Source organism: Sceloporus undulatus, chromosome 9, assembly GCF_019175285.1.
Source record: "Sceloporus undulatus isolate JIND9_A2432 ecotype Alabama chromosome 9, SceUnd_v1.1, whole genome shotgun sequence".
Taxonomy (NCBI): domain Eukaryota; kingdom Metazoa; phylum Chordata; class Lepidosauria; order Squamata; family Phrynosomatidae; genus Sceloporus; species Sceloporus undulatus.
Genome location: NC_056530.1, coordinates 26,764,065 through 26,780,069, shown reverse-complemented (window position 1 = coordinate 26,780,069; position 16,005 = coordinate 26,764,065). Strand labels below are relative to the sequence as shown.

General features: G+C 47.7%; 1 protein-coding gene across 1 annotated transcript; it reads left to right on the top strand.

Moving 5' to 3' along the window:
• Positions 1-9,715: 9,715 nt before the first annotated feature.
• On the top strand, positions 9,716-14,624 carry PRRC1 (proline rich coiled-coil 1). Its single transcript, XM_042438857.1, has 9 exons — positions 9,716-9,834; positions 10,494-10,610; positions 10,731-11,135; positions 11,355-11,521; positions 11,785-11,887; positions 12,061-12,224; positions 12,357-12,460; positions 12,913-13,015; positions 13,636-14,624. Exons 2-9 carry the CDS (start codon positions 10,514-10,516, stop codon positions 13,843-13,845), a joined length of 1,353 nt encoding a protein of 450 aa, XP_042294791.1. The 5' UTR covers positions 9,716-9,834; positions 10,494-10,513; the 3' UTR covers positions 13,846-14,624.
• The last annotated feature ends 1,381 nt before the right edge of the window (positions 14,625-16,005 follow it).

Genomic DNA, 16,005 nt, shown 5'->3' with positions numbered 1-16,005 from the left:
GGGCTGAAGCGAAGAAAGGAAGGTAGAGGCAACCTGGAAGGAAGGAACGAAGGCACCTTTAGAAGAGGATCCAGGAACAGAGGAGGAAGAAAAGGGGGGAAGGAGCAACAAAGATCATTTTAAAAGGGGGGAGAAAGGACAATGTAATGCTTAAAATCCCCAGCGTTGCTGCCTTAGTTCGGACTGCATGCTAGCGAAGGAGTGGCGCATTTGGAAAAGACGGGGTTGGCGGCCATTTTGTGGCAGGTTGTCTTGGAGGAGGAGGAGGACTGTGTTTAAAGGAGGGAGGGTTGGCTTGAAAGGCCTTGAGAGTGTTGCCGCTGCCAAAGGACTAAGATATATCTATATATAAATATACACCTATTCCATATTTATATATAGAACGAGAGAAATAGAGCGCAGCTGGCAAAGTTGATCAGAGTTGGCGGAAGAGAGGAGAAGGAGCATCAGCATCAGCCAGTGCAAATTGGTGAAGCTAGAAAAGGCAAAGCATGGAAAAAGCCCCAAGAGAAAACTCCTGAGCAAGAAAAGAGGGAAGAGGAGCTTTAGCTGTAGAAGGTGCTAGAACAAAAGAGACCCAAGGAGTCCCATTTGGGGGGAGAAAAGAGCGAAGATGGCCCCGTGCTTTTGGTGGCGTAGTTGGTAACTTCATCCTACTACGGGGACGGGGGGGGGTCTGTATTCTTAAATTCCTTACCATATACTTAGAGGGGTGTCTTTATTTTTTGTTGTCCTTTGGGAAGGGATGGGTGTTTTTGGGGGGGTGGCAGGTCTCTTTCTTTGCAGGCAGGATCCTTGTCTCTAAGGTGGAAAACAGGAACAAATCAGCCTCTTCTTCTTCTTCTTCTTCGTGTGTCTATATAAACCTCCTTCCTGAGGTTAGAAAGGAGCTGGCCCACCTGAGATGATGGTAGATATATGTATATATAAATGTGTATAGCCTTGGTGCGGTTGTCGCAAGAGAGATCCAGTGGACAGAGGGAGAAAGAGAGACCAGACAAAGCAGATGGTGGTGAGAAGAGTATAAAGGGGGGTTTGGAGGGGAGGGCAGGCACTCTTGTTTTCTTCCTTCAGGTAGAGAACTGCAGAAGATCCCCCAAAAACGACATGCCAGGAAACACAATGCAGTCTTGAAAGGAAAGGAGTCCTTTTGGAGGAGGATGGTTTGGTGGCTCCAGTGAGAGAGAAAGAGAGAGAGAAAAGCAAGGCAAAGGAGGAGGAGGAGGAAGAAGGTGTTGGTTGGTGGCAGCAGCAGCAGCAGCAGCTTTGAGCCCCTTTGAGGGCATCTTTTTCAGGAGGAGGAGCACAGGGAGAGAGCCCTGAAATTGTTGCCGGATGCTAAGTATATACGGAATTGGGGACTATCAAAACCATGGTGCAGTGTTGTTGTTGTTGTTGGGGGAGAGGGGTGGGCTCACCACCAGCTTCTTTCCAGCCTCTTTGCAGGTGACCCTAGCGTCCCCTTGCGGCGTGGATTAAGCAGGACTTTATGGCGAGGAAGGAGAGAGTACCCCCCAAAAGGTTGGCGCTTGTCTCCATGAGAAGCCCCATTCCATTTGGCCACCAGAGGGAACCGGCAAGCTAAGTTCTCCCATAGACAAGCAGGTCCCTTGCGGGGCGGAGGAGTATTACATTTGGGTCGGTGGGTGGGTTCACTGTAACAATCTTCTCCCATTTTCTCTCCAGGAGACCCCTAACTTTAGACCTGGGAAGAAAAAGAGTAAGAGTATTGAGCTTCTAGCCTGGACTGGCAAGTAACTCTCAGCCAACTCAGAGTGTAACTTAGTCCACAGGATCAATATCTTGAGACTATTCCTGGTCCCAACGGTGCTACGAAATCTCTCTGCATATTGATTCTACAGAATAGGAGGGCGATATCTTTGGATTTGCCCATAGAAGACAAGGCGGGTCTGTGGTCTCTCCAGTGTTCCCTCTAAAGGGGAGGAGAAGACAACGTAACACCCAGAATCCACTGATTCTACTCGGGGTTGTCATATCTGGGGAGGAACATCCAGAATCCAGGCATGCTATTAGGGTTTGTGCTCTCTGGGGAGGAGAGGGGCCTTGGGGCGCAGGCAGGGCTGGACAAAGCGATTCCTTGAGATGCCGCAGCCTGTGGTTCTCTTCTGACATTTCTTCCAGGTGCTTAATATGCCTTAAAAGCTCCTCTTGAGGCTTCAGGGAGAAGCAAAGCGGCTTAGTGAGCCCGGTGTCTCATTCCTTCTGATGGTAGCTTGTGTAAAAGGGTTCAAGTAAGATCCTGCTTTTGATTGCTCTTTTCCCTTTTGTACGTAATGAGTCTTTACCAGCGCATAGAGGCATGATGACCATGACGCATACCTGTCGATGCACATTTCCTTGTACAATAATAGAGTCTGTAACCTAACTAGAAAAACCGGTCCTCGTAGCTGATGTGTATAATTAAACCTTGAGCAAACTTGCCTTGAATTGCACCTAGCTTGGGATGTCTCTGTTGTCTTGTTGTGGGTTGGCGGTGTGTGGGGTACAACTCTTGTTGTCTAGACCTTTTTTCAGATCCGTCGCCAGAAGGCTAGCAGCCTCTTGGAGCCTGGGATTAAAAAAGGCGCACGGCGTCCCATAAAAGCCGAGGGAGCAGCCGCTTGGGAATGATAAGTAAAGGCAGAGAACAAATATTATCATGCCCTCTTTGTGTGATGGAGAAAAGGTCCCAGATGTTAAAACAAAAAGCAATGGAGGAGGTGGAAAAGGTCCCAGATGTAAAAGCAATGGAGGAAAGAAATCAGTCTTGGCCACCAACCGGGGGAAACCCCAAAGAGCCATAAGCAAAAAAGGAAAGAGAGAAGGCAAATTGGATCTCTTGAGGAAGCACAAATTGAGCAATGCAATGAGGAGCCAGTGCTAAAACAAAGAGAGAAATGCCATTAAAAGAGGAGGAGTCTTCAGGGGGAAAAACCAACCCAACAAAGATGAGAAAACCCACAAAGCTGTGATGTGAATTATTATTATTATATCCCTAAATCTGAATGGAAATGAGAGAGAGAGAGAAAGAGAGAGGATATGATGCAAAGTGATGTAAATAATGTCGGACCCACTGTCATGTTGGATTGGAGAAAAGGAGGAGGCTTGTTGTGTGTTGTTGTCCTCAGACAGGTGCTCAGCCTTGCTAAGGAGAGGAGCTTGGCCTCGGCCAGCCACCCGGGAGCTGCCTAAACCAGCAGGCACCAGTGACAGATAAGTGTGAACCGCTTCTAACTGGGGTTGCATGTCAGGGAACACTGGGGCACAAAAGGAGCATTTGCAGAGTCGGGTTGCCAAGTGCTAGGACCCCCCCCCAAAAGCCCTTTTGGCTACTCAAGGTTGGCGCTGGGTTGCCCAAGGCTCCCGCTGCCCTTCTGAGGGAGAAGCTCCTGCTCTCCTGGAGGCAACTTTCTCTCCCCGGCCTCGATTGCCGTGTCCGCACTTTGGACGACCGTCCATTTGTCCCGCTTCAAGCGGAGCTGAAGAACGACGCCAGTCAGTGCGCATGCGCCCCTCTTTGGAGGAGGCTGCCATGAAACACACATTACCAAACTTTGTATCCAAACACATACTAAGTGGACGTAAGGTAGTTTTTCCTAACATTTCATGACTTTATGCTGGCTGTGTGCCGTAATAAATCCGTACTAAGTGAAGCACTCATGCCCTCGCGGTGCCCAAACGCACAAGAGAAAACAAAACACAACACTGTAACCAAATGTTACCAACACTCTCCAAGACTAGGAACTTAACTGTTACATGAAATAAAATGTGCTGCCGCTGTTGTAATATATTTATTTGTTGTGAATGGTTCTGGGGCATTTTGGTGTCGGAAGGGTTGGGCGATTTGGGGGGTCCTTCTTCTCACTCTTTCAGACGCTTTCTTCGTGAGCCGCCTGGTCTTTGTTGGACAAGAAATGCGAACAGAAGATATGGTTCCCTAAAACAGGCAGGAGTCTTTGCAGATCTTATTTCCTTCCCTTCCTCACTCCATTGAGACCCAAATGTCTAGATTTAGAGGCATGTTAAACTGAGGAAAGTGAGATTGCAAAAGGACAAGGGAATGTCTCTCAAAAGGCTTTAAAAAGTAGACCAGAGGGGGTAAAAACAGACACACACTTAAGCAGTTTGGGGTAAGTAACGTACCTATTTGTGTATTCTGGCCAAAGGACAGGAAAGCACTCTTCCCTTGCGGGGCTTTTTGAGCTTGAACTTAAAGTAAGGAGGATGAGATTAGCAGACCTATCTGTCTCTGTCCCTTGAGCTTGGAGTAATAATACCCCTTGCCCTCTTTTGGGGCTTTGCATGCCACTCCAGTCCACCGCTTTGACTCCATTTCCCGCAAGCGCTTGTGGTGTGCCATCTCTCCCTGGCTTAACCTTGGAGTAGGGCTTGGGGGGCAACGGTGCCAGTGTTTTGTTTCCAGAGGCTTCATCCCCTAACGCCGCTAGCGTCCATCCCATGTGCAGCCGCCCAGGACTGACCCTCCTTTTGCCACCCCCGTGTGCCCCACGTGTGCATCCTTCCAAGTGAGTCGCACCCCTACGTAACACATAGTAGCAAAGATGTCGATGTTTTGGGGGGGCTCCTATTTGTGGGGAGCAGGGAGGGCTTACTTTGTTGCAGCTTCTTCTTTTTTTGCAGACAAGCCTCCCCAAGAGAGATAACCTCTGTCCGAAGCAGATCTGTTGAGTTGGCAAGTAACATGGGCTGAGAGGTGTGCTTGCGTAGAGCATCGGCTTGTCTCTTGGGTGGAGTTGTGGTTGTTGGAGGAGCGACAAAAGTAAAAAATGCCTGTGGTTTGAAAGGAGAGGAGATCTTAAAAACAAAAAGCCTGGTGTTCCTTGTATGACTGTGTGCGTTTGTGCAGCTTGTAGGTAACAATGCTCTTTTTTTTCCTGTTGTTGTTGATGATGATGATGATGTTGTTGTTGTTCCTCTTTGGCAAACGGCGGGGAGGGCAAGGGAGGGCACTGAAGCCTTTAAGTCTCTTCCAGATGCACCTTGAGGCCTCACAATTCACACCCGAAACCAAACCTCTCCAAGAAGCTTAAACCTGGCAAGTCCCTTCATCCTCACATTTGATCCCTTTAGTCTGTTTTGTACAATGGTCTTTTCGGGGGTCTCTCTCCTTCTCTGGTTTCTTAACAGTTGCTACCAAGAACACACAGCCCTCCAAAAAACAAAGCCCAGCTCTCCACGACCGGCCGCAGAAGCCGCGCCAGTAAGACCAGTTGCATTCAGAACCCTCTTTTTCTCTACCCACTGGGCTTACTGGGAGGGACTGGGAGGGGGCGGCAGGCACCCGTGTCTTGAGATTGCTTTCCACAGATCAGGAGGAGGAGGAGGACAGTGTCAGACACTAAAGGAGTTCACAACCTCAATGGACACAAAAGGAACAGGTGAACCGTCTTTTCTCTCTCTTTGCACACCTGAGTCAAACATGGGAAGGTTTACTCAGGGAGACTTTAAACCCGTATCTCCCTCTTCTGCTTCCGCAGATTCGGAAGGCTGAGCCCCAGCTTCAGGCTGATCGGTTTAAACACTCCAAAATGAGGATCGAGGCACATTGGGTTGAGATCCTTGGCGTCTTCAAGGCGGCGGGAGATCCCCGTTTCTTAAGGCCGGCTTTATGCTGTGCAACCTCAGACACATCGTTCAGATAGATAGATAGATGGATGGATGTGTGATGTTCCAACAAACAAGCCTATCCTCCTCAGCCTTGCTAATCGCTTGTAACTCAAGTTGGAAGCAGAACTACTAACACTGGCCTTTATGGAAATTGAAACCTATAGGAAGACTGGCTTGTCCAGTGTGTAGCCAAGAGTCACGTCTCAAAGCAACAGTGCCCTTTGTAGTAACTCCACATTGGGCTTCTTATAATCATGATTGTAGTAGCCTTGACCATCATGGTCTGCTTTTAATATTGGGTTCTTAACCCAGATCATAGTAACCTTACCTTTCATAAACTGACTGATAACCGTGATCGTAGTAACCTTGTCATGGTTAATACCTTTAATAACACCATGGTCTATACCTTTAGTAAGGGATTGAAAGACAAACGCTTGAAAGGGAGGAGGAGGAGGGCAGGGATTGTATTGCAACCCGGTGTTTCTTGCTAAGAGTTTTTCCAGGAACAACCAAATTCAGTTCAATAACTCAGACAACACAAAAAAGCACTTGACTCTCCCTACTAAAACCTGGATCCTGCCCAGTGCTGCTGCTCTCAAGGTAACCTGTTTGTAAAACGCCCGCTTCAAACTAAGACTCCTTTTGCCTGTAACTACTCACTTTGGAAGCTTAAGCTCACAGTTTTGAAGGAAGGTAACTATATAATCTATACACTTCTTTGAATGCTGCTAGATAATCTAATAACACCCATGACAGGCACAAATCTCTCTTTTTTAACATGTCGCAAAGTCTCTAGTTGTTTGCATCTTTACAAATATAACCACTATTTGTATGTGTTCTTACTTAGGGGATATGCTGGGGATGGATATACTGCTTAGTTAAGTAGGTAGAAGCTTTTTTGGGGAGGGTGCCTTGCAACTGTCTGCTAAGACTCTTTCAGGTCGCAATAAAACGAATGCTCAGAAGTGGAAGCTTTATGGAAGAGAAAAGTTTCATCCTCACTCACTCAAACAAACAAACAAATAAACAAACAAACAGGTTTTTCTTTTCCTGAGAGAACAAGCTTGTGTTTTCTCAGGTTTTGCTTTTCCCCTTGCTGCGTTGGCGCCAAAAAAAAGCAAAAGGCGCCGGTGGTTGGCACTCCTGGTTCCCGGGACGGGGTTCGAGTCCCTGCGGCGCCCCGGCTTCATTTCCAACGCAGCAACCCACATTGTGTCCCCTTCTATCCCATTCTGCACCGAGGAACTGAGATGGTTGTGGTCTAATAGGACTCCAGGAGACCAGGATTCGAATCCCTGCTTGGCCACAGGAAACCATTGGGCACCTTTGGGCACAAGTCCCACTCTCAGCCTCGAAATGGGTGGCAAAACCCCATTTGACCAACTCTTGCCCTGAAATCACATTAGGGTCGGCGGAAGCGACAAACGCAGAACTGTGTAAAGCATGTGTTCTCGTTGTGTTTTCTCTTATTAGTGCCTCAAGTGAAATATAATACTGTATTTGATGGTTGGAAATAAATTTTGGAGTCATTCAATGCGCATCATGCATTTGCCGTGTTCATTATTGTATTTATAATTTCAAAGGGGTTGTGTTACATAAAATAAGCAATGCACAGACTCTTTTGAGTTCCAGTACTACACAGGTTGTGTTACACATACAAAGCTTGCCTAAATGTATTTTAACACATAACAACTTCCAGGGTTTGTAAGGGAAAAAACAAAGGTCTCTAGTTGTTGTGCTTCTTGAGAAAGGTTTCCAAACTTTGGGGGGCTCCAGTTTTGTAAGTTTCCGTTCCAGGCTCTGTGCAAATTGCCCATCTATAGTATATATACACACAACACACACTTACTTTATTTATTTATTTATTTAGGTATTGATATCCCGCCCTTCAGCCCTAATGGCTCTCAGGTCGGCTTACAATTATTATTTTTAACCAGACAGTTCCTTGCCCTCAGGCTGACAATCTAAAAGACACAACACCAAAGGAGGGGATGATGGAGGGAAAGGGAGATGGGTCCAGTGGTTCTTCTCTCCCTCGGAGGCCTGGACCAAGGCAGATGGATTGGAGGGAGGGCTCTTCCTTCTTCCAGGCTAGTCCTGATGGAGCTGGACCTGCCTGGGGAATCCTTCTCAGGCCGGCGGATGGCAGTGTGGACACTTGACATTCATAACTTAGATTGTGAATTCCAGCCCAAGTCTCATGTCAGAATATTTGAAAACTCAAATTCTGAAGATCGCTGGATGAAGAAAACCTAAAATCCATGGGGTTTCCATAAGTCTGCCATCGACTTGAAGGCCGAATCTCCCTTACTATCTGAGAGGCTGGTTTTGGGATTTTCTGCAATCCTTGCTATACATATGAATAGAGATCTTGGAGACAGAGACTCACATTTCCTCCTTGTACGGTGGCACCTTATACAGCCAGCCCTTTGTATCCACGGTTGGAGCATCCAGAGATTGAAAATATTCCATATATATTATTCCAAAAGACACCTTGATTTTGCCTTTTTATATAAGAGATGCCATTTTACGATGCCATTGTATATGATGGGGCTTGAGCATCCACAGATTTTGTTATCCATGGGGATACGGAACCAAAACCCAGCGGATGCCAAGAACCCACTACATAACCTAAATATTGCCAAAATGAGGGGGACATTTGTCCTGAATGCTTCCAATGCACACGTGAGGGAGCATCTTCACAACAAAAACACACAACATTTTGGCCTGGGAGACGGTTACATTATATACATTATTGGAAGCCAACCAGTATTCACTTGCATTTTTTTGTGAGTTGTGTGCAGCAAAAGTCTTGGAGGTGCTAAAGAGGTCCCATAGACCCAGAAAAGCAAAAGGTGGTGTTGCCTTGCCGAATTTAACACAAAACACTCCCAAAATAGCTCTGGTTTGAAGGGCCGCGGCCCAGGTTTTTTGGTGGCGGTTGTCTCCTCCATGCCCCTATGACTTTGCCATGCTTTCGGTTTTGTCACCAGAGGTATCAATGTTTTTGTAGTCAGCAAAGACCCACCAAACAGTGGCACCTTAGATTTTTGTGGCAAAAACGTCAGGAATAAAACTCTTCCAAAACATGGCGCATCGCCCGAATCCCCAAAAACCTCTGGATGCCGGCCATGAAGCCTTCGCTTCACAGTGATCCCTTTATTGGCCGACTGAAATGCACAATCTACTTGTTGCAAGTGTCTATTTCTAACCCAAGGGCCCTTCCAAACGTGTGGGTTTTGTTGGTTGTTTTAAACCTGTATTTGATGAGCTGGCCTCTGTTTTGAAGGACAAATGTCCTCCTCCTTTTGAGTGTTTAAAAATGTTTTGACATGGCCTCTCAACTCCTCCTCCCCCTCCTCATTATGTCCAGCGTGGCATCATGTTCCTGAGGTAAAAAGGAAGAAGAAGGAGGAGGATCCAGAGCCGCCATTTTAGAGCCTGGCCTCCGTCCTCCATCATCCTGAGGGTGAGTGTTAAAAAATGGGCAAGAAAAAAGACACACTTTTAAATTTATTTTATTATACTCTTATGATTCCATCACTTTTTTTACTGTCTGTCTTCGTTTTATTTATTAACGCCAGAGGAGGGTTAAAACTGCCTTCGCTCCTTTGCCTCAGTGAGTGAGAGTGGGGCGTCTGCGCACGCGCCACGCGGTGCACTTTGGGAAATGTAGTCTGGCGGCTTCTTTCTCCCCCCCCGCCCCTGCCAACCGTTGTAGAAACAAGCCACTAGACTACATTTAGCACTGCGCACGCGCAGCGCCCGATCCTACATCACGTCACTCTTTCTCTTTCTACAGAGGCTATACGTCCCTCTCTATACAGATAGCCTCTGTAGAAGAGGAGGGACGTGACGTGGCACAGGGCGTCTGCGCGTCGCGGGGCACTCTGGGAAATGCAGTCGGCAGCCCACATACATAAATGCATACCACAGTCGCGGCAGAGACGTGGCATATGATGTCTGCGCATGCGCAGTGCGCGGCGCACTCTGGGAAATGTAGTCTGACAGCCCCATTACTGTATTACTAATAACCACAGCCGCTGCAGAGACGTGGGCACAGGGCGTCTGCGCATGCGCGGGGTGCGCTCAGCACTCTGGGAAATGTAGTCTGGAAAACCCATTTCTCGCCCAGCTCCTGCTTCCTTGGAGAAGTGTGTGAGAGTCGGTTTGTTTGTTTTGCAACGTTTGGGGACCCTTACCTCGGTAAGTAAACTAGTTTGTTCTCCTATTAAATGGGGTCTCCTATTATGCACCCCCTCAAAGTTAAACCGGTTTTAATAGTTCCGCATTGCAGGATAAACCACTTTGATACCGCTTTAATCTCACTGTTCGGAGATAATATGTCGCTTTGGGGATTTTAGATTTAATATCTAAATATCCCCTCAAAAATGCAGTTACAGTTCCTGCATGGCTTTGGCTGAGAGTTCTTGCATGCTTTGATGGGGAGTCCGCATGCTTTGATGGGAGTTCCTGCATGGCTTTGATGGGGAGTTCTGCATGGCTTTGTTGGGAGGTTATTGCATGGCTTTGATGGGGATTCTGCATGGCTTGATGGGAGTATGCCTGCTTGAGGGGAGTTCCTGCATGGCTTTGATTGGGAGGTAGTTCTCGCATGGTCTTGATTGGGGTTTGCAGGCTTTGATGTGAGTTATGCATGGCTTTGTTGGGAGTTATTGCATGGCTTTGATGGGGAGTTCCTGCATGGCTTGATGGGGGTTCCTGCATGGCTTGATGGGGGAGTCGCATGGCTTCGACAGGGAGTTCCTGCATGGCAGAATGGGCTTGGGCTGTATGGCCCTCCTTGGGGTCTCTTCCAACTTGATGGTTTTATGATCCCTCGCTCCCTTTCTCTTTCCTTACAGCTCTGTGCCGTTGAGGGAAAATGATGGAAGAGAGCGGCGTAGAGACGACTCCCCCCGGGACGCCACCCCCAAACGCATCCGGGGCTCCTCCGCCCACAAACACTCCGACCTCAATAGGTACAAGAGCTATATCTCCCGGTTTGTATGGTTTGGCGTTGGCTGCAATGGCCACTGCAGTGATCCCAATGCAGTTAGGGCCAGCTAACTTGGTTCTCCCTTTCCTCTCCTTCTCCCCAGCTTTAGCCAGTCCTCTTGTGCCTCCAAAGATACCGCCGGCCTCCACTTTTCCGTCCCAGACCTTCGCCTCGCCTTTGCCACCGACGGCGTCCACCTTTCCTTCTGTTGTGGGACCCTCTCCTTCTTTGCCCTTTGTGCCTTCCGCTCCCATTTCGACGGGGAGCGCGCCCACTGGGACCTCCATCGCTCCCTCCATTGCGTCTGCTTTCGTCGCCCCGGCTCCTCCGTTTCCATCCTCTCCCCCACTGAACCCCACTAAGCCTGGCCCTGTGCTTTCCGCCCCTCCGTCCAGTCCCCCCATTTCTGGCTTTTCGATCGGTTCGGCCTACGATATCACCAAGGGCCACGCCGGGCGAGCGCCACAGACGCCGCTGATGCCCTCGTTTTCGGCACCGTCCGTCACGGGTAAGGAGGACGCCGCCTTTGACTTTGGTCCAGAACGCACTGGGCAGCTAAAGCAGTCTCAAACTGCATTATTTCTGCAGAGTAGATGCACCCTAAATCACCGGATTTTGGGGTGTGGAACATCAGTGTGCGATGGTAGGGTTTCTCTTATTCAAGAGGAGGGGACGATGGGATCCAGGACATTAACGCAACTTATGTTTGTCGGTTGTTGCTTTCTAGGGGTCCTTACAAACCCTGTGCCACAGCAGACCTCTATGCTGCCGTCGTTGGTTCCCAGTCCTGGAGGCGCATCTTCCATTACTTTTCCTGAGCCACATGAGGATCCCAGGGTTGTGGGTTTACAGGGTGAAGCGACTGCCGGAGGGGGTCTGTGGGGCTTCATCAAAGTAAGTGGTGTGTGTGTGTGTGTGTGTGTGTGTGGTTAAAAAGACATCTAAAATGCCCCCAATGTATTTGGAGATCCTATATTTTACGTTGGGTCCAATGTGAGTGTTTAGCCATCCAGGGTCCCTTGTGGGGCTAATACAAGACCTTGCAGTTATCCACTCCAACATCAAGGGTTGGAGCAACTTTATGGTTGTAACATGTAAATGCAACTTAAGGTACGTGGCTCACCAAACCCCAAAATCTGTGTATCTTCTCCTTCCAGGGCGTAGCTGGGAACCCGGTGGTCAAGTCGGTGCTCGATAAAACCAAGCACTCGGTGGAGACCATGATCACGACGCTGGACCCTGGCATGGCTCCGTACATCAGTAAGTGGCCCGGCACAAAGTTTTCTTGGCTAGATTTGTCCAGAGGACGGACATTGAAAATGCATAACTTGAACCCTCTCCTGGAGAAGTGCCAAAGAAAAGGGATTTCAAACTTCTCTAGGGCATCTCTGTGTATTGAATTAAACGCTAATAGGTTTATTGTTACGTTGCAGAATCTGGGGGGGAGCTGGACATCGTGGTCACCTCCATCAAAGAAGTGAAGGTTGCCGCTGTGAGAGATGCGTTCCAAGAGGTTTTTGGCATGGCCACGGTGACCGGAGAAGCCGGGCAGTCCAACATCGCCCCACAACCGGTGGGTTACGCCGCTGGTTTGAAAGTGAGTCGCTCCCCAAGGGTTGCATTGGACAAAATCATAGCATCCTAGATGCTCCTTGTCTCCGTTTTCATGTTCGTTCCTTCTCTTCTATGCCCAACATTTGTCCTCCCGACTCCTTTTCTTCTCCTTTAGGGAGCCCAGGAAAGGATCGACAGCTTGCGCCGGTCGGGGGTCATCCACGAGAAACAGCCGGCCGTGTCTGTGGAGAACTTTATCGCCGAACTGCTGCCTGACAAGTGAGACGCTTAAGAATATAAAGGCCATTTTGTGCCACCTAAAATGGTAATCTAAGATGGGGACGGGAAGGGAAAGAGAGTCACCGTCTACCTATTGCTGGGTACTTTCTGCATCATCCATAATCATTACCTTTATATCCTCCATTTCCCCCCGTAGCTGAGATTCAAATGGTTTAAAGAGATACAACTTGTATTTAAAATCACACCCAAAAGTTATATTTATAATTAAACTAATATTTGGATAAACATTCACCTTCTTGCATTCAGAAGCTCGACCCAATGGCACACTTTTCTCAGGAGGTTTGGTTCGGTAACCCAAAACTTATATCCAAAGGATTAAGTTAAGGCCGTTCTCAATTTTGGATTTGCCTTTCAAAGACACTATTACCAATCTGTCTTGAATTAGACTTTAGCAAATGCCTGGGTACATCCCTTCTTTTTTCTCTTTCCAGGTGGTTTGATATCGGTTGCATAATAGTGGAGGATCCCATCCACGGCATCCGCCTCGAAACGTTTACCCAAGCGACCCCAGTGCCTCTCGAATACGTGCAACAGGTGAGTTTTAATGGCTGTTTTAAGGTAAGCCACAGATATGGACATGCGCATGCGCACGCACATAAAGCACACCATAACATTTTTATTCACAGTCAGTTCTGTATCCACAGGTGCTGCATCCATGGATGCAACCAACCATGGCTTGAAACATTACAGCCTTAGTTGAGTCTTCTTGGCTTCTAGGGATCTGCTTTTGAACCCATTTACTGGTCTTTTTGACTGTCCACAGCAATGGTCCCCAAACTGTGCTCTTGAAGGGATTTTGGACTTCAGCTCCCAGAATCCCAGACTATTGGCCCACATGGCTGAGGCTTCTGGGAGCTGTATTCTAACAATCTCTTAAAGGGCACAGTTTGGGGACCACTGGTCTATAGCATCCTCAGCATTTCAAACAATCTCTCCACCCAGCATCTATTTGTACCAAGCGTTCCCATCAATTTCACTTTGACAATTAGCACCGCGTAACCCATCATCCGCTATTGCAAAGCATATGCAATATATATGCCTAGCGAACATGGCAGGATCATGGATCCACGCCTTATGCTTATCCTTGTTAGATTCTGTGCCCATTGGTCTTTTCTTCCAGCGCATTAATGCCCTTTCCTTGACTTACTTCCCAGGCCCAGAGCCTCACTCCTCAGGATTACAACCTCCGATGGTCGGGTCTCTTGGTGACAGTGGGCGAAGTCATAGAGAAGAACCTGCCGCACGTCGACCGGACGGATTGGCACGCGGCATTCACTGGTGTGTCGCGCCGCCAGATGATCCACAGCGCCGCCAAAGCCGTGGCGGGAACGTACAAGCAGCGCTTGCCTCCCAGGACCACTTGAAAAGGGACTGTCTCTTTGCGCCAGAGAAGAAGAAGACTCATTCCTTAGAGGTTGGGAAAGCGACGACTGCCCATAATGTTCACATGTGGTCTTCCGGCGGATATGTCTCCACTTTATAATTACGTATAATCTTTTAACTTTGTTGGTTGGTTTGGTCACATATTTTGAAAGTAACCTTTGGATATAATGAACATGATGAACCCATGCTTAAATTCGTTTCTGTAATCAGTAGCTTCCGAAACTAGAGAGCCATCCGACGTGTTTAAACACAATAGGAAGCATTAAAATGCGTTGCGCATGATGCTGTTTTATTATTTCCAGCCCTCACCTGGATGTAAAATGGGCATTCAATATTTTATCCCATGAGTAAATCCATGTGCAATCCTTACCAATGCAATTCTTTGCGCATGAGGAATAAGTTTGCAATCCATCACCAGAAGAACAGATACCAGTGATATCTGAGCTCATGTAGTTGAATTGGGGTGGACTTCAACGTTGAAAGCTGCTTTTACTCATAGTTAAGCTTTGCAGACACCAGCCTGAATACAACTGGTGTAAGATACAAACAAATGTAACTTAGGAGTGGTCCTAGGAGTACCTTAATTTAAAGCTAAAAACACCATTTTGGCCTTTCCAAATTGCATATCTGTACCCAGAATATAAGGCTAAGGTCCGATGGTTGCAATGAAGGAGCATTACCAATGTGAAGTCGAAGGCTTTCAGGGCCGGCATCCATAGTTTTTGGTTGTTTTTTTCAGTCTATGCGTCCATGTTCTAGAAGAGTTTATTCCTGACGTTTCGCCAGCATCTGTGGCTTTGCGTCTTCGGAGAATGTGCGCATGGAAGAGAGTTGGAGATATATATATATACACACACACACACACACTGTGTGGCCCTAGGTAGGAAGGAATGATTTCCATGTTAATCTGTGTATACCCCTCTCTCTTCCATGCGCCAAAAAGATGCCACAGATGCTGGCGAAACGTCAGAAATAAACTCTTACAGAACATGGCCACATGGTCCGAAAAACCCACAAAAAGCTAAGGCGCATTACCCTCCGCTAGCTTTCCGAACTCTCCCTAGAAGCCAAGAAGACTAAACTTAAGGCTGTAGTAGTCCATGCGCTCATGGCTTAGTCTCTTCTTCCAAGTTGTAAATGGTGGGCATGATTTTCTATTTTCCAGTTTGCAGGTGGAGTGAATTTGGGACCTTCCTTTGAGAATAAGAAGCATCCATCGCTCCTTCAGACAAGGACAGGAATGGCTTCCTTGGGTCCAGATTTGCCAAATCGTTCGGACTGCTCCAAGGTCCGGTCAGCGGCCGAAGGATTGGCGTTCAATCTGGAAGCTTCCGACCGTCTGGTTCAAGGAGGTACCTTGTCCTTCTTTGCGCAATGTCTTTAACCCATAGCTATCTGTCCCTCCACATTCGCTGGCGTTCAGGACGAAGGACCGCCGTGAATGTGGACAGATACATAACACTATCCTTTTCACCGAAGAGAACACTTTTCTAGGTATCTCCAGCTCCTCCAACACAACTCTATGGTCAACGTTGGGCAGAATTTGATTATAGGATCATGTTGGACAACCTACAAATGGTTAGAGAAGGGTTCTCTCTAGAAAGTTCTAGGTCCTCCAATGCAACTCTATGCTCAACATTAGCCAGAGTTTGATCATGTTGGAGGACCTACAAATGCCTAGAGAAGTGTTCTCTCTAGGAAGTTCTAGGTCCTCTGATGCAACTCTATGGTCAACATCGGCCAGGAGTTGATCATAGGATCATGTTGGAGGACCTACAAATGCCTGAAGAAGGGTTCTCTCTAGGACGTTCTAGGTCCTCCAACACAACTCTATGGTCAACGTTGGGCAGAATTTGATTATAGGATCATGTTGGACAACCTACAAATGGTTAGAGAAGGGTTCTCTCTAGAAAGTTCTAGGTCCTCCAATGCAACTCTATGCTCAACATTAGCCAGAGTTTGATCATGTTGGAGGACCTACAAATGCCTAGAGAAGTGTTCTCTCTAGGAAGTTCTAGGTCCTCTGATGCAACTCTATGGTCAACATCGGCCAGGAGTTGATCATAGGATCATGTTGGAGGACCTACAAATGCCTGAAGAAGGGTTCTCTCTAGGACGTTCTAGGTCCTCCAACACAACTC

Excerpts from the sequence above, each read along its gene's own strand:
- PRRC1 (XM_042438857.1), top strand. The coding sequence starts at position 10,514 with ATGATGGAAGAGAGCGGCGTAGAGACGACTCCCCCCGGGACGCCACCC. Across the intron at positions 11,136-11,354 it reads TTCGGCACCGTCCGTCACGG|GGGTCCTTACAAACCCTGTG; the intron begins GTAAGGAGGACG and ends GTTGCTTTCTAG. Across the intron at positions 11,522-11,784 it reads GTCTGTGGGGCTTCATCAAA|GGCGTAGCTGGGAACCCGGT; the intron begins GTAAGTGGTGTG and ends TTCTCCTTCCAG.